General features: G+C 37.9%; 1 protein-coding gene across 7 annotated transcripts in view; it reads right to left on the bottom strand.

The window, feature by feature from the left end:
• Positions 1–305: 305 nt before the first annotated feature.
• Positions 306–24,915, bottom strand: part of COP1 (COP1 E3 ubiquitin ligase) — a 268,166-nt gene continuing 243,556 nt past the window's right edge. For 6 of the 7 annotated variants that reach the window (XM_060132909.1, XM_060132916.1, XM_060132881.1 and 3 more), the window contains 2 exons: positions 2,825–2,869; positions 306–651 (listed from right to left, as the gene is read on the bottom strand). In XM_060132909.1, coding sequence (XP_059988892.1) covers positions 634–651; positions 2,825–2,869 — 63 coding nt within the window. In that variant the 3' untranslated portion in view covers positions 306–633. The remainder of the gene's footprint in view (positions 652–2,824; positions 2,870–24,915) is intronic. The other variant, XM_060132901.1, reaches the window with a different exon arrangement.

Raw genomic sequence — 24,915 nt, 5'->3', positions numbered from 1 at the left:
AAAATGTTAGACCCTTGGCCAGATCCAGAGGGACTGAGGAATCTGGTACTTGCTGATAATATAAATCTGGTCAGAGAATGAAGAGAGAAATTCATAAAGTAATTAATCTTTCTACCTACTGTAAACATTAAATTCACAGAAAGAATCCATATACTTTATGTTGATATGCATAATTCCAAAGAGGTGGGGAAATATGGACCTTAAAAATTATTCATCAGTATATTATACTATAGTTCATGTGTGCTACTTCTTGAAAAGATAAAATTATCTCTTGCTACATTGGACAGAAAGTTTCCCAGCTCAGCTGTGGCTCAATAAACTTTTATTATTTTTTGTTATTTATTTTTATTCAAAAGAATTTGTTTCCCTATCACAAAAATTAGATAACCATACCACCAACAGCAGCAAAGTCCATAGAGTTACATGGATGGTGGAGAGTTCACTGGGTACTCCCAATGTCCCAAAGGTCATAAAGGAGGGAAAAAAAGGAAAAGAAAAAAAAATACTCAAAACAAATCCAAAACCCATGATGACTTTGGGGAGAGACATCACACGACAGTTTCTGTCTTCTCTTATTGTCAGCTGCAGATGTATTTCAGCCGGATCAAGTACAATTCAACTTGAGTAAACCCTTCATACCAACTCTAGCACCTAATAGGGAGAAAGAAGAATCAGTATAATAAAATAGTTTTAAAATATAGGAAGAGTTTAATCAGTCTTTATTATATTGTAAATGGAGAACCAAATCAAGTAGACTTTTCCCAACTGCTTTGGCTAAAATCAAAGAATTTGAAGGGATCAGACATGAATCCATTCTTACTTTCAATTCAGTAGCTGCATGAACTCTTTCAGATTAGTTATCTCCACAGTCAACAAAGGAGCCTTCAAGATAAACTACATAAAACACAGATAAATGACCTGACTGATCCATAGCATGAATATAACATTTTGGAATATTATGTTGGTATCTTTCCACATTCATAAGAAAAAGTTTAAGTACTGCTGTTTAGAATTTTAATCCACTTATTTCTTGCACTGATAAACATTTTATAGTGATCAAGGTATACAGGACCTAAAATCTTGTCTTTTCCTATTGCTTAATTTATTTTCTAGTCAAGCATCTGGATGTTGAGATATTTTGTTAGCTATTAGACTTAAGAGTAGTACCTTATCATACAAAAAAGTTGTGCTAAAACTAAAAATAAGAAGAATTATACTTCAATAAAGATGTATAAAAAATAAATAAAATAAAGAAGAAGCAATGATCAGTTATAAAAGGAGTAGAAGAAATGGCTGAGAAAGGACATCGAACATGCGGACAATTATGAGCACTGTCAAAAAGGATTATGTTAGATGGAGACTGTAATTCTAGGTGGCAAAGAATTAAAGGAGCAACTTATCTTCTGCCGTGCTAAGGCCTGACTTATAGCTGTACTTTCATAATGCTTTTTGTCTTTACATTTGCCAAGCAGGCTACTTTACATAAGAGGTCAATGCTATTGAACAAAAATCTTAGATTTGTCGCTGAGACCCTATAAGTATGTATGTAGCTTTGAGCTTTCTGTAGAAACATTAGCAATCCCAATTGCCTCAAAGGCCAAACTTGTTGAAGAATACAGTACAGCTTTTTCAATACATGTCTTGCCATGAGAATAAAGAAAAACTGAGAGACTATAGAGAGCCACTTAAAACAGAGATTCCAAGACCTTCTACCATCTTGCCTGAGGCTTCCAGAACACAGCCTTGGCTCTCTAATGAGGCTTTCCAAATAGAGAAACTGGCTGCATAAAAAGAAGTATACCATGTAAATTAATTTGACTAGCTAACAGTGCAGTTCTGCTTTGAGTTTGCTCATTTCATCTCTGTAGGACAATGTGTGAGGCTTGGATTTGCTCTCTTGGTTGCTGGGTCATTCTCCGTTCAGGATGAGTGGAAGGAAGCCATGGCAAAATTAATGCTAACTGGCAGGAAAATAGATACATATTATTTTTAAAAATGCATCCTGACACTTCTGTATCAGCAGAGAATATGTGGAAAGAACTGGTACCCACAGAATAAGTGCTAATCAAACCCAGGTACTAAAAACCTCCTCCAAAATGGTGTTTTGTTTAAAAGCTCACTGCTTAGCTCAGGATTTATTTATCCAATGTATTGTGCCCAAGTGCTCAATATCCAATGGTATAACTAGATAAAATTTTTATTTCCTTGAACTCCTAACTACGAAGAAAAGTATGTGGAAAACTATACATGAATTTGGGAATGAGACTGTGAGCAAAGAGACATGAAAGTTTTCAGATTACACCAATGGCATGATCACATGATCAATCAATTTTCAACGGAACACTAGAATACCTTTTCTTTCCCTAGCAACTGAGCAAAAATCTCCTTGTCATGGAAGAGAAGGAAGAGAAACGTGAGGAAGAGAAGAGTAAAATCAGAGTAAGACATTTTAAAACCTGGTGAACGTCTAAGCATCTGATGCTGTATCTTGGATCTTGTTCCCTGAACACCCTGTGGGGCAGCTGCACTGGCGTGACAGAAGCTCAGCAGTGCTCGCCCCACTGTGAATGCTTAACAGTCTTCATCTGTTTTTCATCCTGACCGCCTTTCAATCTCTTCAGCATTCGTATAACCTCTAACAAGTACTATCATCTTCCCCATAGTTGCAAGCTACCTATTCTTTTCCCCTTCAATCAAAGCCATTTCCAAGCAGACAGAGACCCATGATTTGGCATGCTCTCTAAGGCTTAGTACAACTCTACATTTCCATGTTATAGTTATAGTCTGTTATAGCCTAAAAATGGAGATGTATAAAATAGCTTACCTTAATTGTACCCTGACTGTTAGCAGCAATCAGCACATTGGACTCCTAGAAAAGAACAAGAACTTTTAGAGTATAGAGAAGGATTTCCTGGAGGGCAGTCCAGGAGAATAATTTAATCTTCATCCTTCTTTCTTCACTTCACCCTAAGACGCCAATACAATCTAAACTGGAAAACCAACTTTAACATGTTTTTAACTACGAATTATAAATACAAAATCCAGTATTTTGAGGATTAAGTTTTAATAAAAACAATTAAGTTGGAAGCAGAGTAGGAAACTTTTAAATGTAAAGAAAAATAAAAGAGAAACAGATTGCCACTAGGAGGAAAGCCAAGAGAAACAAAGACTGAAATAAAAATAAGAATAACTTGAGAAAAACAAAGTACACAATCCTTTCCACAGAAAACTCCCCCTTTATTCACTTTCTCCCATAAGACACCAGTAACTGGCATAAATCTCTATTGCTAGCTATTTGGTATTAGAAAAACAAAATAAAACAGAATGTGAATATTCATCTGGGAGAAAGAAGGCTATCTTTCTTTTTAATTATTCTATCACTCACTATATGCATTTTTAACAACCTTGGTGATTACCTGAAATAGAATGCATGTGGTAACATATTTTTAAAAATATTCTAAGCCTTAAGAAAAAACTATCTCTGGAAGGTAGAAAGGGTAGAAAAAGAAATAGACAAGACTGAGTTTACCAGAGAGAATCTCATTGAGTAGGAAGAGCTAGGACATGCCTTCCATTGGAAACAGAGTCTAATAGGCTCTGAGCTTGGGAGTATAGACAAGTCTTTTAGCTTTTAAGAGCAGGCGGCCAGAAGGAGGTAAACAGACTCAAAACTGCCAGAGAGGCCATATGGCTGATGGGAAGACCAAGCCCAAATAATAGCTTTCAAAAACAGAGAAAGTGGTCAAACTTCACTGAAGGATAGGATCTGTCTGAATACCCTACAGGTTTCATCAGAAAGTGATGAAGAGAAGACAGAACACTCTTGATCTGTATTCTGGGAAAGTTATTTCAGCCAACTTGAGTTAAACCTTAGTTTCTCTGATACAAGGCATCTGTGCTCTACAAACTTCTACATTCCTATCTTTTAACTTTCTCTTTGATTCCTAGTAGAGTTACATTTGAAAAATGTTCACCTTGTTGCTACTGGTGAAGAGGAAATAAATAATTTCTTCTACTAACCCCCAAATTTGGGGGATCAAAATATTCCTTGAATGCAGTCAGTGGTGATAGCATCAATGGTCAGTTGTATCAAGAAGGAATAAAGACATACGTTTCTTCTGGAGGTGGGCATGGGAATTGCTGATGATGGAGTTTGGAACACACAACCCCCAAATATGGTACCATGGCATATTGAATATTTCAAGCCAAAGGAGTTTGAGAAAATGGCAGAAGCAGGAAGGTCACTCTGACCTCCCATATCCCTCACCCTTTTCCCCTAAAACAGGTCATAAAACCCTCATGTGGGAGGTGCCCTCCCTATAATCAGAGTAAAGGAGCATCCTTATCTCCAACGACAAAGGAATGCTAAAAAGAATCCAAATAAACAGGCCTTGCCAAGTTTCCCCGAGGCTTACTACTCCTGAGTGCAATTACCTCACACCCCTGAACCTATCACATTGCTACATGACTACCCACTCTTCACAAACACAGCAGAAAATACACAGGTCTATATCCTTGGGTCTTCTTTTCATGACATAAATTTGTAATTCTTAGTGGAAGAATGTGTGAAAAATGTGATATATTATCATACAGTATGAAAGAGTATGCTCAATACATATTAAAAAAAATCTAGTTAGATCACCACATAAGAGGGATTTGAAGTCTGTACAATTACTACACTAAACCCAAGAAGGAAGACATCTGATGACTACCCAACATAAATAAACGACGTCTTTTTATAACCCAAGGACTATTATGGCATTAAGAGGTGGCCATATTAGGTGCTACCAGAGTTAACTCTAAACACCTTTTCCTGTGGAGACAGATAAATATCTCATTTACAAATAAGCCAATGCAGAAAGTGATTGCCCAGTTGGAATCGTCTTTTAGGACTAACATATAGGTGACAGAGTGTCCAAGGAAATTTTAGAAACACTCAAAACTATTCAAATTAACAAACAATGAAAGAAAAATAATAGCTTCACTTCTCAGTATGCCCCTCCCTCCAAAGACCATGAACTTATTAAAAAGGGATTTAGGATTAAACTGTCTTTCAGATAGTTAGATATCAGCTTAAGATAAATGAATTTTTACATGCAACAGAAAAACAAAACCAGGTATTTTACTTTAGCATAGAGGTACAGAAGTGATATGTACAAGGTTATCACTGTAGGTTTTGAGTAATTCTTGTTTGCATTTTGCATGACTAGTAATTCTTAGCTGTAGCTGTACCCTGCCAGAGCCCTAATGTAAGTTCTGGTTGAATAGGTTGCTTTTACTTGCGAAATAAAATTAAAATGCCAGCCAGTAATTCTCATTATTTTCTCCCTCTTTCTTGGAAACAGGCAGTTTTGCTGCAAAGCCCTCCTCAAGGTTAAGATAATAATGCAACTACTATTTTCTTCTTAAGATAAAGAGATTAAGAAAAAACAATGGAAAAATTAGCAGCAAGTTTTTTATAAAAGCAGAAGACACATACATAAACATATACCAACTTGCTTATAAAGTCAGAGATATATGTCCACTTATACTAAAACAAAACTAGCATCCACTGGAACAGTTTCCTCTTTGCCAGCTTGCCTACAAAAGTGCCATTATAGCTACTACATTAAAATCCTGAGCAAGTTGAGAATTAACAATTATTCACTTAGTTTGCAATTGGAGGATTTATTCCTAGAGATAATTGATTTTAAATGTGAAGCAATTTCACTAGATATATGAATATGTAATTAAAAACACTTCTATTTCTGGCTGTGATAGAATAAATGGAATGGATTTGCTCTCCTACTTTAAGCAACTAGAAAACTGAACAAAATACATAAGACACGACTGGACAACAGGCAGTACTGGACTGTGATCACTACAAGAGGAGAAACACAACAGGTCAGTCCTATAATCCCCCTGGCTTTCTGCTTGGAGGCAGTTTCTGGAACACATAGCAAGGGAAGGGGAATCCAAATAGAGCACAGAGGAATCTGAGCAGACCATAGCAGACTAAGTTGAGGAGACAGAGGTATAAGCACAGAGTATCTGTAGGGCAGCTGGAATTTGTAGGGCAAAGTACTACAGAAGAGAAAGCTACTTAAAAGTAGAGTTCCAGGAATCTGTACTGGGGTCCCCTTGATTGTACATCAGAATAAACAACGTGTGTGTTCATAGGGTGAAACTACACAAGACCAGGCAAATAACAATGAACAGGGAAAGTACAACTACTGAGAACCTACAACATTATCAAATGCCAGAGTTCACACAGAGTTAGGAGATGTTTGAGTTCTGACCAACCAGAGTGAAGAGAACATTCAGTGCCCTCAATGAACATTCAGGGCATTTAGCAGAGTCCCCAGAAGGGTCATGCCTTATCAGTAGGGCTAAACTAGCCTTAAGGCAAATGTTTCTCTAGACCAGGGATCAGCAAACTGATCCTGTGGACCAAATCCAGCCCACTGCCTGTATTTTGTATTTCAGTTTTAGTAGAACCCAGCCATGGTCATTAGTTTACAGTTGGCCCTCTGGTTCCACATCTGCAGATTTAGCCAACGGTGGATCAAAAATATTTTGAAAAAAAAAATCTAGACAGTTCCAAAATGCAAGACTTGAATTTGCTATTTGCTGGCAACTATTTACATTTCATTTACAACCATTTACATAGCATTTACGTTCTATTAGGTATTATAAATAATTCAGAGATGACTTAAAGTATACAGGAGGATGTGCTAGATTATATGTAAATACTATGCCATTTTATATAAAAGACTTGACCATCCACAGATTTTGGTATCTGTCAGGGGTCCTTAAACCAATTCCTGTGCATACCAAGGACTGAGGGTATATATTGTCTATAGCTGCTCTTGCACTACAGTAGCAGAACTGAGGAACTGCAACAAAGACCATATGGCCTGCAAAGTGTAAAATATTTGCAATATTTAATTGCAAGGACTAAAATATTAGTCCTTTAAGAAAAAGTTTTGCTAATTGCTACTTTAGAGTCATCCTAATAAAGAGTGTCAAAAGAATCAAGTTTATCTCCAAAAACTTAACTTTCTGTCAAAACAAACTTCAATACTCTTAAAAAAATTCAACAAAATCTAGACATTCAACAATAAAGCATTCACAATGTGTAGCATTCAAGCGGCAACAAGCATGACCTATAACGAGGAAAAATTCAATGAACAGAAACAGATCTAGAAACGACAAAGACTATAAAAGTAGCAAATGAGGACTTTTAAAGCAAGTATAATTATATTCCAATATTTAAAAGGAAACAATGAACTTAATGAGAAGAGAAATGGAAGACAGAAGTATAAAAACCAAATGGAATTTCTCCACCTGAATAGTACAGTATCTGAAATGAAAAATTAATTGGATGGGCATAACAATAGTTAAAACAGTGAAGAATAAAACAACACAGAAAAACAAAATCCCAACTGAAGCAGAGGGAAAAAAGGCTGGGAAGAAAGAAAGAAAAAAAAGATTAGTATTTGAGTGAACAGTAGGACAATATACAATCTGGTAAATGTGTAATTGGAATCCCAAACAAAGAAGAAGGGGCAGAAAAGGTATATGAAGATACAAGACTAAAAATTTTCCAAATTTGAAAACTGTAAACCCACAATCTAAGAAGCTCAATATTCCAGTGGGAAAAAAGCACAGCACCACGTTAAGACATCACATCATAAACTACTACAAATGAGTGAAAAAGAGAAAATCTTGAAAACTGCCAGAGAAAAAAAGGACACATTATGTAGGGAGATTAGAAGGGGGAGCTCCCACATCCTATGATGATGATAGCAGAGCCCAGCAGGAAAAAGAAAGACTCCCTTCTTTGCCTGGCAAGAGCTCAGCCAATGAGAGACCGTCACAACTCAGCTAAGAAAAAGTCATGGACTCTTTGTTTACTATAGCTCCCCCAACTTCCTCTACCCTTCTATAAAAGAGTTCTCTTCTCTGTTTTTGCTGGGAACTTGCATGTGCCTTGCCATGACTGTAGACCCTGAATTGCAATTCTGTGATCCTGCATAAACCCACTTTTGCTGGAGAAATAACTGACGGTCTATTTGTTTCAGGTCAACATTTCAGTGGCCCATATGGGGATCCAGACAAGACCCCCGCAACAACTCCAAGGCTGGTGAGCAAATAGGTACAGTACCCACACTGAACCCATTGTCACTAACTGCTTTTCTTGCAGACCTTGGGGTTTGAGGGTAAGTTTTTCTCTTGGATTTGAGCTTGCACCCTCTTTGTGGTTTTGAAGCTCACAAGATTTTATTCAGGATATATTGTAAGGCTTTGTCCTTTCTGCTTAAGTGCCTGTTCTGTAGGTAAGTACTCATTTGGCACTTTGGGCTGATTATTGAAATCATGCTGTCCTGGCAAAAACTGCGAGCCTTCAGTCTGTTCCTTTTGGAACAGGGGGTGTTTCATTGGAACTGTGCCAGTTAAGCCTTTGGCCTGACTCCTTCAGGATTGGGCTGCTCTAGTGGAACTGTGCTATTAAGCTTTCAGCCTGCCTCCTTCAGAATTAGGCTGTTTCATTAGAGCTGTGCAGTCTTCAGCCTGGCTCCTTCTGTACCAGACTGCTCCCTTAGGACTGGCTGGTATCATGTCTGCAGGCTGTTTGAGCTATTTGAGCTGTTTGAAAATTATTCTTTTATTCTAGAGAAAAACTTGGATCCCAGTTACCTAAATATTTTGAGGGTGTCCCCTGCCCTGAGGGGACTCTGGCCAATTTTATATTTAAAAACCAAGGTCCTTCTTCAAGCATTTTTTTTTTTTTTTGTGGTATGCGGGCCTCTCATTGCTGCGGCCTCTCCCGTTGCGGAGCACAGGCTCCGGATGCGCAGGCCTAGCGGCCATGGCCCACGGGCCCAGCCACTCCGTGGCAATGTGGGATCCTCCCGAACCAGGGCATGAACCCATGTCCCCTGCATCGGCAGGCGGACTCTCAACCACTGCGCCACCAGGGAAGCCCTTCATGCACATTTTTAACTAAATGGACCAACCTAACCAAAGACAATTTAGAACATCAATGGCCATTATAGGGAACTTTTGAAATCCCTAAATTTACTTTTATAAAAACCAAATGAGGGACTTCCCTGGTGGCACAGTGGTTAAGAATCTGCCTGCCAATGCAGGCAACACAGGTTTGAGCCCTGCTCTGGGAAGATCCCACATGCTGCAGAGCAACTAAGCCCGTGCACCACAACTACTGAGTCTGTGCTCTAAAGCCCACGAGCCACAACTACTGAGCCCGTGTGCCACAACTACTGAGCCTGCGCTCTACAGCCCGTGAGCCACAACTACTGAGCCCACGTGCCACAACTACTATGACTGCGCTCTAGAGCCCGTGAGCCACAACTGCTGAAGCCCGCGCACCTAGAGCCGGTGCTCCTCAACAAGAGAAGCCCACGCACCACAACATAGAGTAGCTCCTGCTCACTGCAACTAGAGAAAGCCCACGTACAGCAACGAAGACCCAACACAGTCATAACTAACTAACTAAATAAATATATTTATTTATTTAAAAAACCCCAAAAAACAAATGACTCTGACATCTTTTATTTGTTCCATTTCTGATGGTACTAGAGCTGACCCTGGAAACACTGATCATCTATCACTACTGAATCAGCTAACACCCTCCTTATGGGCAAAATCTCTAACTAATATTGGCAAAATTCACAGCGCACCTCCCATCAAGATTCAAACAGGGCTTCCCTGGTGGCGCAATGGTTGAGAGTCCGCTTGCCGATGCAGGGGACACGGGTTCATGCCCCGGTCCGGGAAGATCCCACATGCCGCAGAGCAGCTGGGCCCGTGAGCCATGGCCACTGAGCCTGCGTGTCCGGAACCTGTGCTCCGCAACAGGAGAGGCCACAACAGTGAGAGGCCCGCGTACAGCAAAAAAAAAAAAAAAAAAAAAAAAAAGATTCAAACAGATTCCTCAAAACCTCTCCTCCAAATTAACCAATATCTTTTAAGTAAAGAAGCTCTTCAAGGCATAAAATCCCTGATAGATTACAAGGCTCAAGGTCTCATTATCCCTTGTACTAGTTTCTGTAATACTCCCATTTTACTGGTGAGAAAACCTAAGGGCAGAGGGTGGGGTTTTGTCTAGGACTTTTGAGTGATAAACAATGTTGTTATCCCTCCATGCTCTGTTGTTCCTAACTCTCGTATGTTACTAACATCCATTCCCACTGGAAGCAAATTCTTTACTGTAACAGATTTATATAATGCATTCTTTAGTATTCCAGTTGAAGCTAGCCAATACCATTTTGCCTTTACTTGTGAAGAAAAACAACTCACCTGGGCAGTAATGCTTGCTCAAGGTTTTACTGAATGTCCTTACTTCTCACAAATCCTGGAGGCTGATCTGCATGATATAAAGTTCCCTAGAGGTTCTACTTTGTTGCAATATATGGATGATTTGCTTCTTTACTCTTCTTCTCAAGCCTCCTCACAAGATAGCATCCACTTGCAAAAGCTTTTAGCATAAAAGGGACATAAGGCTGCCAAGGAAAAATTGCAGTTTGCCCAGATGAAGACTCAATATTTAGGGTATCTAATATTAGAACAAGGGCTACACCTAGATCCAGAAGGTTTCACGGTGTCCTAAGTTTATCAAAACCCCAAACTCAGTCTAGTTGGTTACTGCCAAAGCTGGATTTCAAATTTCTCTCTTATGGCCAAACTTCTATATGTTTTACTTGACAACAGCAACAACCCTGAATCAATTTTATGGGAAAAACTGGATGACATAGCCTTTAAGGCCTTAAAGGAGAGTTTGATGAACCTACCTACCCTTGGGCATCCCAATTACCAGATTCCCTTTTTCCTTTTTGTTTGTGAAAAGGAAGGAAATGGGGCTTCCCTGGTGGCACAGTGGTTAAGAATCCACCTGCCAATGCAGGGGACACGGGTTCGAGCCCTGGTCCGGGAAGATTCCCACATGCCGCGGAACAACTAAGCCCGTGCGCCACAACTACTGAGCCTGTGCTCTAGAGACTCCGAGTCACAACTACTGAGCCTGAGTGCCACAACTACTGAAGCCTGCACGCCAAGAGCCCGTGCTCCACAGCAAGAGAAGCCACCGCAATGAGAAGCCCGCGCAAAGAAGCCGCGCATTCTTTTTGTTGCAACGAAGAGCAGCCCCACTCGCTGCAACTAAAGAAAGCCTGCACGCAGCAACGAAGACCCAACGTAGCCAAAAATAAATAAAATAATTTTTTTTAAAAAAAAAGGAAATGTCCTTGGGGTATTCACCCCATAACACAGGGACCACCACCAACCCAGAGGGTATTATAGGCAGCAACTGGACCCTGTGGAATGGGGATAACTTCTTTGCCTTATAGCCATTACGGCCACCAAAAAAATCATTGTGGGATCCCGTTTAATGAGGTATGCTGTCTTTAAAGGAACCAAGAGCAGTGAAACCCCTGTCATGGTCCAAAGGGACATTTCTACAAATGATAACTTAGAAAAACTGGCTAGAGAAGCCCAACAATTGACCTCAGAAAAGGAAAAATAAGATTGGAAATTAAAGTTATTAGTTTAATAAAAAGAGAAACCTCTGGTTTGGACCAGGTAACAATCCAGTCCTATTGGAGACTCTAAAATTCCCACTCCAGACCACTGTACATGCATTAAACTATTGGTTTATTGATAAAATAATAGCATTCATTAATCAATATTGGTGGGGAAAACATTAAAAAGGCTGCAAAAAGTGCCTAACTCACTTGTCCCACTTGTCTAAAATACAACACAGGGTAGCCTGTTCATACTGCTCCCACACATTTCAGACTACCTAATGGACCATTCAAGGTCTGGCAAGTGGATTTCATACAACTTTCTTTGTCTTGTGGAAATAAATATATTTTAGTCATGGTCTGTATTTTTTCACACTGGACTGAAGCCTTTTCTTACAGACAGGCTACTGCCTCTTTTGTGGCTAAAGTGCTCTTGGAAAAGATTATCCCTACCTGGGGAACTCCTCTTGAACTTCATAATGATCAAGGAGCCCATTATACTGGTTAGGTATTTCAACAAGTCTGCACTGCCTGGCTGGTTTGACAACACTTTCACTGCACTTACCACTGTTAATCCTCTGGTTTAGTCGAATGCACTAATGGCATTACTAAGACTAAACTGGAAAAATTCATAAAGGCCCTCCAAATTCCTTAGCCAAAAGCACTGTCATTGGTCTTTCTAAATCTTAGATCAACTCCCTTTTGGAACTCAAAAACTCTCACCCTTTGAGATAGTCATAGGATGCTCAATGCCCTTGGCTCCTGCTTCTTTACCCAAAACTGATAAAAGGAAAGATACTCAATTGTTTCTATTAAAACTAACCATGTTTTAGTACAGCAGTCTTTTCACAATGTGCTCCCAGAATTTGCAACACAGAGATTTCATCTATTGGAAAAGATACCTCCCAGAAAGACGCTCTTCAACCTTGCTGGAAAGTCCCCTATCAGGTACTACTAAACAACCCTTGTGCTGCCAAACCCCAGGGAATAGACTCTTGATTCACGTGACACAACAACAAAAAAAGTACCAAACCCTAACTGGACCTGTATATCATCTGGTGACCTGAAAGTAAAGATTTCCCAGAACTGAAGCAGATGATATCTGATGAAACAGCTTTCCCAAGACATCTGGACCAGGCCTGTTGGAAATTTGCCTGCACAACCTTTGATGATGACATAAAACTTCAGATGATCTCCAATGTCTATGATCTTGATAGCATATGGTCTTTTCTTTTCTTTTTTTATTTTTTTTTTGGTGGTACACGGGCCTCTCACTGCTGTGGCCTCTCCCGTTGCGGAGCACAGGCTCCAGACGCGCAGGCTCGGCGGCCATAGTTCACAGGCCCAGCCGCTCCGCAGCATCTGGGATCTTCCCGGAAAGGGGCACGAACCCGTGTCCCCTGCATCGGCAGGCGGACTCTCAACCACTGCGCCACCAGGGAAGCCCTGGTCTTTCCTTTTTTTTCATTAAATTATTATATAATTTAGACAGTAAGTATGGTCTATTTTTGCTTCTTTCCATTAGAATACATTTGATCACAATTTTTTCTTTATACAGCAGGTTCCGAATAGTCATCAGTTTTATACACACCAGTGTATACATGTCAATCCCAATCGCCCATTTCATCACCCCCTCAACCACAGCCCCCCCACGGCTTTCCCCCCTTGGTGTCCATACGTTTGTTCTCTACATCTGTGTCTTAATTTCTGCCCGGAAAACCGGTTCATCTGTACCATTTTTCTAGGTTCCATATATATGCGTTAATATACGATATTTGTTTTTCTCGTTCTGACTTACTTCACTCTGTATGACAGTCTCTAGATCCATCCACGTCTCAACAAATGACCCAGTTTCGTTCCTTTTTATGGCTGAGTAATATTCCATTGCATAGATGTACCACATCTCCTTTATCCATTCGTCTGTCGACGGGCATTTAGGTTGCTTCCATGACCTGGCTATTGTAAATAGTGCTGCAATGAACATTGGGGTGCATGTGTCTTTTTGAATTGTGGTTTTCTCTGGATATACGCCCAGTAGTGGGATTGCTAGATCATATGGTAATTCTATTCTTAGTTCCTTAAGGAAAATCCATACTGTTCTCCACAGTGGCTGTATCAGTTTAGATTCCCACCAACAGTGAAAGATGGTTCCCTTTTCTCCACACCCTCTCCAGCACTTGTTGTTTGTAGCTTTTCTGATGAAGCCCATTCTAACTGGTGCGAAGTGATACCTCACTGTAGTTTTGATTTGCATTTCTATAATAATTAGTGATGTTCAGCAGCTTTTCATGTGCTTCTTGGCCATCTGTATGTTTTCTTTGGAAAAATGTCTATTTAGGTCTTCTGCCCATTTTTGGATTGGGTTGTTTGTTTTTTGAATCTTGAGCTGCATGAGCTGTTTATATATTTTGGAGATTAATCCTTTGTCCATTGATTCATTTGCAAATATTTTCTCCGATTCTGAAGGTTGTCTTTTCATCTTGTTTATGGTTTCCTTTGCTGTGCAAAAGCTTTTAAGTTTCATTAGGTCCCATTTGTTTATTTTTGGTTTTATTTCCATTACTCTAGGAGGTGGATCAAAAAAGATCTTGCTGTGATTTATGTCAAAGAGTGTTCTTCCTATGTTTTCCTCTAAGAGTTTTATAGTGTCAGGTCTTACATTTAGTTCTCTAATCCATTTTGACTTTATTTTCGTGTATGGTGTTAGGGAGTGTTCTAATTTCATTCTTTTACAGTAGCTGTCCAGTTTTCCCAGCACCACTTATTGAACAGACTGTCTTTTCTCCATTGTATATCCTTGCCTCCTTTGTCATAGATTAGTTGACCATATGTGCGTGGGTTTATCTCTGGGCTTTCTATCTTGTTCCATTGATCTATGTTTCTGTTTTTGTGCCAGTACCATATTGTCTTGATTACTGTAGCTTTGTAGTATAGTCTGAAGTCAGGGAGTCTGATTCCTCCAGCTCCGTTTTTTTCCCTCAAGACTGCTTTGGCTGTTTGGGGTCTTTTGTATCTCCATACAAATTTTAAGATTTTTTTGTCCTAATTCATGTAAAAAATGCCACTGGTAATTTGACAGGGATTGCACTGAATCTGTAGATTGCTTTGGGTAGTATAGTCATTTTCACACTATTGATTCTTCCAATCCAAGGACGTGGTATATCTCTCCACCTGTTGGTATCATCTTTAATTTCTTTCATCAGTGTCTTATAGTTTTCTGCATACAGGTCTTTTGTCTCCCTAGGTAGGCTTATTCCTAGGTATTTTATTCTTTTTGTTGCAATGGTAAATGGGAGTGTTTCCTTAATTTCTCTTTCAGATATTTCATCATTAGTGTATAGGAATGCAAGAGATTTCTGTGAATTAACTTTGTATCCTGCAACTTTACCAAATTCATTGATTAGCTCTACTAGTTTTCTGGTGGCATCTTTAGCATTCTAGGTGTAAGGTTATTTGAGATTTTTCTTGTTTCTTGAGGTAGGCTTGTATAGCTATAAACTTCCCTCTTAGAACTGCTTTTGCTGCATCTCATAGGTTTTGGATCATCGTGTTTTCATTGTCATTTGTCTCTAGGTATTTTTTGATTTCCTCTTGATTTCTTCAGTGATCTCTCGGTTATTTAGTAACGTAGGGTTTAGCCTCCATGTGTTTGTGTTTTTTCCCCTGTAACTGATTTCTAATCTTATAGAGTTGTGGTCAGAAAAGATGCTTGATATGATTTCAATTTTCTTAAATTTACTGAGGCTTGATTTGTGACCCAGGATGTGATCTATCCTGGAGAATGTTCTGTGCGCACTTGAGAAGAAAGTGTAATCTGCTGGTTTTGGATGAAATGTCTTATAAATATCAATTAAATCTATCTGGTCTATTGTGTCATTTAAAGCTTCTCTTTCCTTATTTATTTTCACTTTGGATGATCTGTCCATTGGTGTAAGTGGGGTCTTACTGTTGATTTCCTCTTTGACAGCTGTTAGCAGTTGCCTTATGTATTGAGGTGCTCCTATGTTGGGTGCATATATATTTATAATTGTTATATCTTTTTTTGGATTGATCCCTTAATCATTATGTAGTGTCCGTCCTTGTCTTTTGTAACATTCTTTTTTTTAACGTCTATTTTATGTGATATGAGTATTGCTACTCCAGCTTTCTTTTGATTTCCATTTGCATGGAATATCTTTTTCCATCCCCTCGCTTTCAGTCTGTATGTGTCCCTAGGTCTGAAGTGGGTCTCTTGTAGACAGCATATATATGGGTCTTGTTTTTGTATCCATTCAGCAAGCCTGTGTCTTTTCACTGGAGCATTTAATCCATTCACGTTTAAGGTAATTATCGATATGTATGTTCCTCTGACTATTTTCTTAATTGTTTTGGGTTTGTTTTTATAGGTCCTTTTCTTCTCTTGTGTTTCGCACTTAGAGAAGTTCCTTTAGCATTTGTTGTGGAGCTGGTTTGGTGGTGCTGAATTCTCTTAGCTTTTGCTTGTCTGTAAAGCTTTTGATTTCTTCATCAAATCTGAATGAGATCCTTGCCCGGGAGAGTAATCTTGGTTATAGGTTCTTCCCTTTCATCACTTTAAGTATATCATGCCACTCCTTTCTGGCTTGTAGAGTTTCTGCTGAGAAATCAGCTGTTAACCTTATGGGAGTTCCCTTGTATGTTATTTATCATTTTTCCCTTGCTACTTTCAATAATTTTTCTTTGTCTTTAATTTTTGCCAATTTGATTACTATGTGTCTCGGCATGTTTCTCCTTGGGTTTATCCTGTACGGCACTTGCTGCGCTTCCTGGACTTGGGTGGCTATTTCCTTTCCCATGTTAGTGAAGTTTTCGACTATAATCTCTTCAAATATTTTCTCGGGTACTTTCTCTCTCTCTTCTCCTTCTGGGACCCCTACAATGTGAATGTTGTTGCATTCAATGTTGTCCCAGAGGTCTCTTAGGCTGTCTTCATTTCTTTTCATTCTTTTTTCTTTATTCTGTTCTGTGGCAGTGAATTCCACTATTCTGTTTTCCAGGTCACTTATCCGTTCTTCTGCCTCAGTTATTCTGCTATCGATTCCTTCTATTGTAGTTTTCATTTCAGTTATTGTATTGTTCATCTCTGTTTGTTTGTTCTTTAATTCTTCTAGGTCTTTGTTAAACATTGCTTGTATCTTCTCTATCTTTGCCTCCATTCTTTTTCCGAGGTCCTGGATTATCTTCACTATCATTATTCTGAATTCTTTTTCTGGAAGGTTGCCTATCTCCACTTCAGTTAGTTGTTCTTCTGGGGTTTTATCTTGTTCTTTCATCTGGTACATAGCCCTCTGCCTTTTCATCTTGTCTATGTTTCTGTGAATGTGGTTTTTGTTCCACAGGCTGCAGGATTGTAGTCCTTCTTGCTTCTGCTGTCTGTCCTCTGGTGGATAAGGCTATCTAAGAGGCTTGTGCACGTTCCTGATGGGAGCGACTGGTCAGCATATGGTCTTTACATAAAAAGTGCCTAAGAGGTCTCCCTCCTGTCTCTCCTTGTTACTCAAATGTGACCTCAATAGATTTACAGTCTCTGCACTTTCCCTCTGTGTGAGACACTACAACCAGGAAAAGTCTTTCCTGGTGTCGAGGGGAAAAAACTACTGAAACTGGAAAACCTCATTCATGTTCAGCAATGCTTTCACAGAAAGGTCTTGATCAAAAGGGGGAAATGTAAAAGACTTAAATAGAAACCTCAATTAAAATAGAGTTGGAAGACCAGAAGGGGCAGCTCTCACACCCTATGACGAGAGCAGAGCCCAAGAGGAAGAAGAAAGACTCTTCTTGCCTGCCAAGAGTTCAGCCAATGAGAGACAGTCACAACTCAGCCAATAAAAGGACAAAGACTCTTTGTTTACTATAGCCCTCACAACTTCCTTTTCCCCTCTATAAAAGAGTTCTCTCCATTTTGCTGGGGACTTGCACTTGACTCACCATAGCTGCAAACTCTGAATTGCAATTCTTTGATGATCCTGCATAAACCCATTTTTACTAGAGAAGTAACTGGCAATCTGTTTTAGGTCAACAATTACATACAGAGGAACAAGATCACAAATTTGTCATCAGAAGCAATGCAAGCCAATATGATATATCTTTTTAACATGATGAAGGAAAACACCTGTCAACCCAGAAATATTATTTAAAAGTAAAGATATTTTGAGACAAACTAAAGCTGAAATAGCAGCAGATATGCACTGTAAGAACTGTTAAAGGAAGTTCTTATAACACATGAAAACTCAGATTTAAACAAAATGATGAAGAGTGCTTGAAATGATCAATATGTGGGTAAATATAAAAGATGTTTGCTTATTTATTTTTTAGTTTTCTTAACAGATAATTGCATGTTTAAAGCATAAATAACAATGCATTATGTTATGTTATAATAAACAGAAGTAACATATAGGACAGCAAAAGTACACAGGATAGAAGGGGAAAATAGATGTATATTGGAAGGTTCTTCCATAATATAAAGTGGTATAATCTGATGACAGACTACGATAAGTTAAACATGAATATTATAAACCTTAGAGAATCCACTAGAAAAGTAAAAGAAACAGTACAGCTAATAAGCTATTAAAGGCGATAAAATGAATTATAAATACTCAATTAAAAAAAAGGAAATGAGGAATACGGGGACAAAGAACAGATAGGACAAATAGACAACAAATAGCAAGATGGCAGACAAATACCCAACAAGTAAGTGTAGATGGTCTAAATACTACAATTAAAAGGCAGAGATGATAAGACTTGATAAAAGAGCAAGAGCAACTCTACACTGTCTATAAGAAACACACTTTAAATTTAAAAAAAAGATATTTTTAAAACGAGAAGAAGATATACCATGCAAACATTAATTGTAAGAAAGCTGTGATGGCTCTACTAATATCTGAAAGAGTAGACTTCTGACCTAAATAGACATTTCTCCAAAGAAGATATACAGACTGCCAACAAACACATGAAAGGATGCTCAACATCGCTAATCATTAGAGGAATGCAAATCAAAACTACAATGAGGTATCACCTCACAGCAGTCATAAGGGCCATCATCAAAAAATCTACAAACGATAATTGCTGGAGAGGGTGTGGAGAAAAGGGAACCCTCTGGCACTGTTGTTGGGAATGTAAATTGATACAGCCACTATGGACAACAGTATGGAGGTTCCTTAAAAAACTAAAATTAGAACTACCATACCACCCAGCAATCCCACTACTGGGCATATACCCAGAGAAAACCATAATTCAAAGAGTCATGTACCACAATGTTCACTGCAGCTCTATTTACAACTGCCAGGACATGGAAGCAACATAAGTGTCCATCGACAGATGAATGAATTAAGAAGATGTGGCACATATATACAATGGAATACTATTCAGCCATAAAAAGAAACGAAACTGAGTTATTTGTAGTGAGGTGGATGGACCGAGAGTCTGTCATACAGAGTGAAGTAAGTCAGAAAGAGAAAAACAAATACCATATGCTAACACATATATATGGAATCTAAAAAAAGGAAAAAATGGTTCTAGAGAACCTAGGGTCAGGACAGGAATAAAGATGCAGACATAGAGAATGGACTTGAGGACACAGAGAGGAGGAAGGGTAAGCTGGGACAAAGTGAGAGAGTGGCATGGACATATATACACTACCAAATGTAAAGGTAGCTAGCGGGAAGCAGCTGCATAGCGCAAGGAGATCAGCTCGGTGCTTTGTGACCACCTAGAAGGGTGGGATAGGGAGAGTGGGAGAGAGACACAAGAGGCAGGAGATATGGTGATATATGTATATGTACAGCTGATTCACTCTGCTATAAAGCAGAAACTAACACACCACTGTAAAGCAATTATACGCCAATAAAAATTTTTGTTTTTGTTTTCTTTCTGCGGTACGCGGGCCTCTCACTGTTGTGGCCTCTCCCGTTGCGGAGCACAGGCTCTGGACGCGCAGGCTCAGCGGCCATGGCTCACGGGCCCAGCCGCTCTGCGGCATGTGGGTTCTTCCCGGACTGGGGCACGAACCCATGTCCCCTGCATCAGCAGGCGGACTCTCAACCACTGTGCCACCAGGGAAGCCCCCCAATAAAAATTTTTAAAAATAATAAATGAACTAGTACTTGATAAATAAAATAAAAGTAAAAAAAGAAAAAGAAAAAGTAGACTTCTGGGAATTCTCTGGCAGTCCAGTGGTTAGGACTTGGAGCATTCACTGCTGTGGCCCACCTTCAATCCCTGGTTGGGGAACTAAGATCTCACAGGCTTTTTTGTGGTGAAGCCAAAAAAAAAAAAGAAAGAAGAAAAAAGAAAAGGTAGATGTCAGGACAAGGAACATAACCAGGAATAAGAGTATTTTATAATTAAATAAGGGTCAATTCTTAAAAAAATCCTAAATGCATATGTATATATGTAAAACAGAGCTTCAAGATACACAAAGCAAAAACTGACAGAACTGAATTGGAACAGATAACTCCACACTTGTGTTTGCAGATTTCAACACTCTTCTGTCAATAGTTCAAAGAATAAGTAGAGAGAAAGTCAAAAAAGATATAAAAGATGAAAAACAGTATCGGAAACAAATTGAACAAATTAATATTTACATAAAATCTTAAATGGCAAAAATATGCATTCTTTTCAAGTGCCTGTAAACTATTTACCAAGACAGACTATGTGTCAGACCATTAAACAAATCTCAGTACATTTAAAAGAATGAAATTTTACAAGTGTGGTCTCTGACCAAACAGACCTAGAGCAGAAATCAATAACAAGAGACACCTGGCACAAATCTCCAAATATTTGGAGATTTAAAAACACATTCTTCAGTAACTCAGGGCTCAAAAAAGAAATCACAAGGAAATGAGAAACAGTAGTGAACTAAAAGATATTGAAAACACAATATATTAAAACTTATGTAATACAGCTACAACAGTGCTTAGATAGAAAACTATATCTCTTAATGTCTATATTAGTAAAGCAGAAAGTTTAACATTAATAATGTAATAACTTGCAGCTTAACTTAAGAAGCTAGGGAAAAAGCAAATTACACAAAACACAAGTATAAATATGGTAGTAATAAAAAGCAGAAACCAAGAAAATAAAAAGACAAAAATAGGTAAAAATTATTAAAACCAAAAGCTAGTTCTTGAAATAAAGTTGATAAATCTCTACAAAGAAAGAAAATGTAAGGTAACAGTATCAGGAATGAGGGTATATCACTAGACATCCTAGTGATATTAAAAAAGATAGAGAATAAATAGAAACAACTTTATGCCAATAAAAGTGACATATAGTGAAATAAATAAATCCTATGAAAGATGGAATTCCCCAAAATCAAAGAACAAATCAGAAAACAGAGGAGGAAGGAACACTTCCAAATTCAGTTTGCGAGTCAAACAAAGCAAAAGACATTATTAAAAAATTACAGACCAGTTACCTTTATAAACAGATGTGTAAACCTGTAACAAAATCTCAGTAAACATAATTCAGCCATATATAAAAAGAATAATATATCATGCCCAAGTGGTTTCTATCCAGATATTCTAGTTGGTTTAACAATTTTTTAGACAATGAATGTAATTAACATTTTTAACAGAATAGAAGAGAAAAATCATGTAATTACAATTGACATGGAAAATGCATTTGACAGAATTCAACATATATTCATAATAAAAACTCTCAGGAAACTAAGAATAGAAAGGAATTTCCTCAAGGTGATAAGGAATACCTATGAACAACTTCCAGCTAACATTATACTTAATGGTGAAATGTTAAACTCTTTCTCTCTCAGACTGGGAGCAAGGGGAGGATGCCTGAATTCACCACTTCTATCTAACACTGTATTAGAGGTCCTACCCAGTGCAATTGTCTCTATTTGTAAATGACATGGCTGCCTATGTAGAACATCTTTAAAAATCTTCAAAACCAGCTGTTAGAACTAATACACTGACCTAGTAGGGTTGTCAGATATAAGGTCATTATATCAAAATCAATTTATTTCTATAACTAGCAGTGAATACTTAGCAAATGAAATTTTTTAAAAACACCACTTATAATAACATCAAAGTATAAACTGCTTAGAGACAAACCTAAAATATAAGACCTACATGTTGAAAATTATAAAACAACACTGAGAGATATTAAAGAATACCTAAATAAATTGACATATATACCATATTCATGGACCAGACACTCCCATAAAATAAGGATGGTTTTATGTATAAATCTTGGTACTCATGATGATAAACAACTTTTTTTTAACCTGAAGAAATAGATACCTATTAAACAAAATCAGAATATACCCCCTTCCTAATTTAGTTTCTTTTTCCAAATGTTAATAAGCATTATGTTAAACTGACTTCTCAGAATGAGAATAATAAATTCTGTAGAAAAAATGGAAATATTTTATATTAACAAATCAAATATTTAAACCAAATGGAAAAATTCCTATAAAAAGTTGATCAAGAAGAAATAGAAAACATGAATCATCCTATAGGCATTAAAAAAAAAAAGAATCAACTGTCAAAAACTACTTCCACCTCAGGCTTATATGATTTTTACCTACAATTTCAATCAAATAGTCAAGAAAGGATTAATTCCAATCGTACACAAATTTTTCCACAGGAAAGAAAAGAAAGGAGCATTCCCTAACTTGTTTTATGAAGCTAATGTAACTATAAAATCAAAACTTGACAAGGACAATGCAATGAAGAAAAATTATAGGCCAATGTTATTCATGAAAATAGATGGAAAAATCCCAGGAAGTCAGTTTTAACAATGTATAAGGATAATACATCTTAAACAAGTTGGGCTTATTCCAACAATGCAAGATTGGTTTAACATTAGAAAAAAAAAAGTTACCTATTTTTACATCAATATTTCAAAGAGAAATATATCATCTTCAATAGGTGCAAAAGAAAGCAATAATATACTTCAGCATTCATTTATGATAATAAATCTTAACAAGCTGACAACTGAAAAAGAAATTTCCTTCTAAGGGTTTCTACAAAACTCCTAAAGCAGAAATCATATATAATCATGACATATTCAAAAGTTTTCCCTTTGGTGAGTAACAAGATAACGATGCCAGATATCAACATTTCCATTCAGTATTATGCTAAAGCTCCTGGCCATTGGAATAAGTCAAAATGAATAAAATGTATCAAGGTACCAAAATTGGAAAGGTAGATTAAACTTTCATTACTTGTGGATCATATTATTATGTACATAAAAAATACAAGAAAATGTAGAAATGCGTAATTAAAATTGATGAGTTTAGCAAGATTGCTGGATTTAAAAATGGGGACAGTAATGCACCATTCTTCAGGGACTGTTATGATACCTTCTTTCTCTCTTAAAATAAAAAAATGGTTTACTTGAATAGACAGAATACATGTGTGGTAAAAATCCAAACAGTACAAAAGAATAGAGGAGAAGTGAGCATCTCCCACCTCCCTGTTCTGAGTCCCTGGAGCAATTACTATGATTAGATATGAAATCTTTCCAGATAAATTAGCATCATTACTGTGAAGTTCAATTGTATGGTAATTATCTACTGATTCTTTCCTCTTCTTATCTTGTTTGAGTTTAGGGTATCAAACAACTCTACTTCCAATTTGAAATCTCATCCTTGTTAAAGTGACAAGCTATATTTTATATTCAATTCTAAGCCCCTTGATCACCTAAGAGAGGTCTTTCGGCCTCTCTTACCAAAAAAAGCAGCTCCACAGAATTCACTTCTGTATTCTGGGACATATTAGTAATTGGCCATCAGAACGAAATGGGCCTAAATCTGCATCCCTAAAGTCAAATTAACAAAATATGCAGACAAACTATGCTATACAGAGAGCTCAAGTGGCAGAGTGGAATAAACACAGTCACTGTAGTCAGAAACACTTGAGTTCAAAGCTCTAACACTTCCAAACTATGTCATCTTGGACAAGTTACCAAACCTCTCTGAATCTCAGTCTCCTCAACTGTAAAATAAAACTGAGCTAATGAAAACTGAGCTAACAGAGCTAAGGGAAGGGAAGAGGGAAGAGGGAAGAGGGAAGAGGGAAGAGGGAAGAGGGAAGAGGGAAGAGGGAAGAGGGAAGAGGGAAGAGGGAAGAGGGAAGGGAAGGGAGAAAAAGTTGAGGGCTTCCTTGGTGGCACAGTGGTTAAGAATACGCCTGCTAATGCAGGGGACACGGGTTTAAGCCCTGGTCCAGGAAGATTCCACGTGCCGTGGAGCAACTAAGCCCATGCGTCACAACTGCTGAGCCTGCACTCTAGAGCCCGTGAGTCACAACTACTGAGCCTGCATGCCACAACTACTGAAGCCTGCGCACCTAGAGCCTGTGCTCTGCAACGAGAAGCCACCCAATGAGAATCCCATGCACCGCAACGAAGAGTAGCCCCTGCTCGCCACAACTAGAGAAAAGTCCGCACGCAGCAACAAAGATCCAACACAGCCAAAAATAAAAATAAATAAATACATTTATTTAAAAAAAAAAAAAAAGAAAAACTTGAGCTACGTGAGTTGTTGTTATGATTAAATGAGACACATGTATCTGGCATATAGAATGCATCTTATAAGTGTTTTTAAGTGACGGAAAGTTCTTTTTAAAAAAGAGAAGGTAGTCAAAACTGTTAAAAATCATGAGAAGATAAAAGATTGTTTAATAATAATAGGTTATTAGATTTGGGCATTAGATGATATTAGTGACCTCAGAGGCAACTCTACCTAATGGTCAAAACTGTAGGATAAAGGGCCTTTGCACAAGTCCCTGGAGCTAACTCAGCCTTTAGAACTTAGCTTTGACAGAAGCTTCTGGAAAAAGCTTTCCCTCATCTCCAAGGTGATATGGTAATTCACCAAATTGCTTCTACAGAGAGAATAAATATCCATTATCCCAGCACTTTCAGGATATGATAGTGGCTTCACCATAAAGTTAATTAATTTCATGCCATTTAAACTCATCTATCATTATCCATCCATTTATCATCATTAGGGTAGATATTACATGCCAAACATTGTGCTGGGTACTAGAGTTCTGAAGATAAATGAGACATGATGTCTGATCTTGAGATTATAAACTAGAATGGACTTTTAAAAAGAAAACTACTACGTGTATTATTATAGTATAAGAAATACAGAGTTCAAAGGGTAATTGAGGAAGCAAGAAGGAAAGTGGGAGAGATGAGAGGTTTCACAGACAAGGCCACAAATGGAACATGGAAGAGTAATAGTTGAAATTTCTCAAGAGGAAAGATGGAGGATATTTTAGGCAAAGGGACATGGTCATGGAAATGCCATGAGTTTGAAAGAAAATGGTGCTTTGGGGTGATGAGAAATTGTGAATCAGCCTGTGTATTAGTTGATGAGATAAGAACAATAGGTTGGGGTAAACATGCA

This window comes from Lagenorhynchus albirostris, chromosome 2 (assembly GCF_949774975.1).
Source record: "Lagenorhynchus albirostris chromosome 2, mLagAlb1.1, whole genome shotgun sequence".
In the NCBI taxonomy this organism is placed as follows: Eukaryota; Metazoa; Chordata; class Mammalia; order Artiodactyla; family Delphinidae; genus Lagenorhynchus; species Lagenorhynchus albirostris.
Note: the sequence above shows the minus strand (reverse complement) of the source record. Positions and strands in the feature narration are given on the sequence as shown.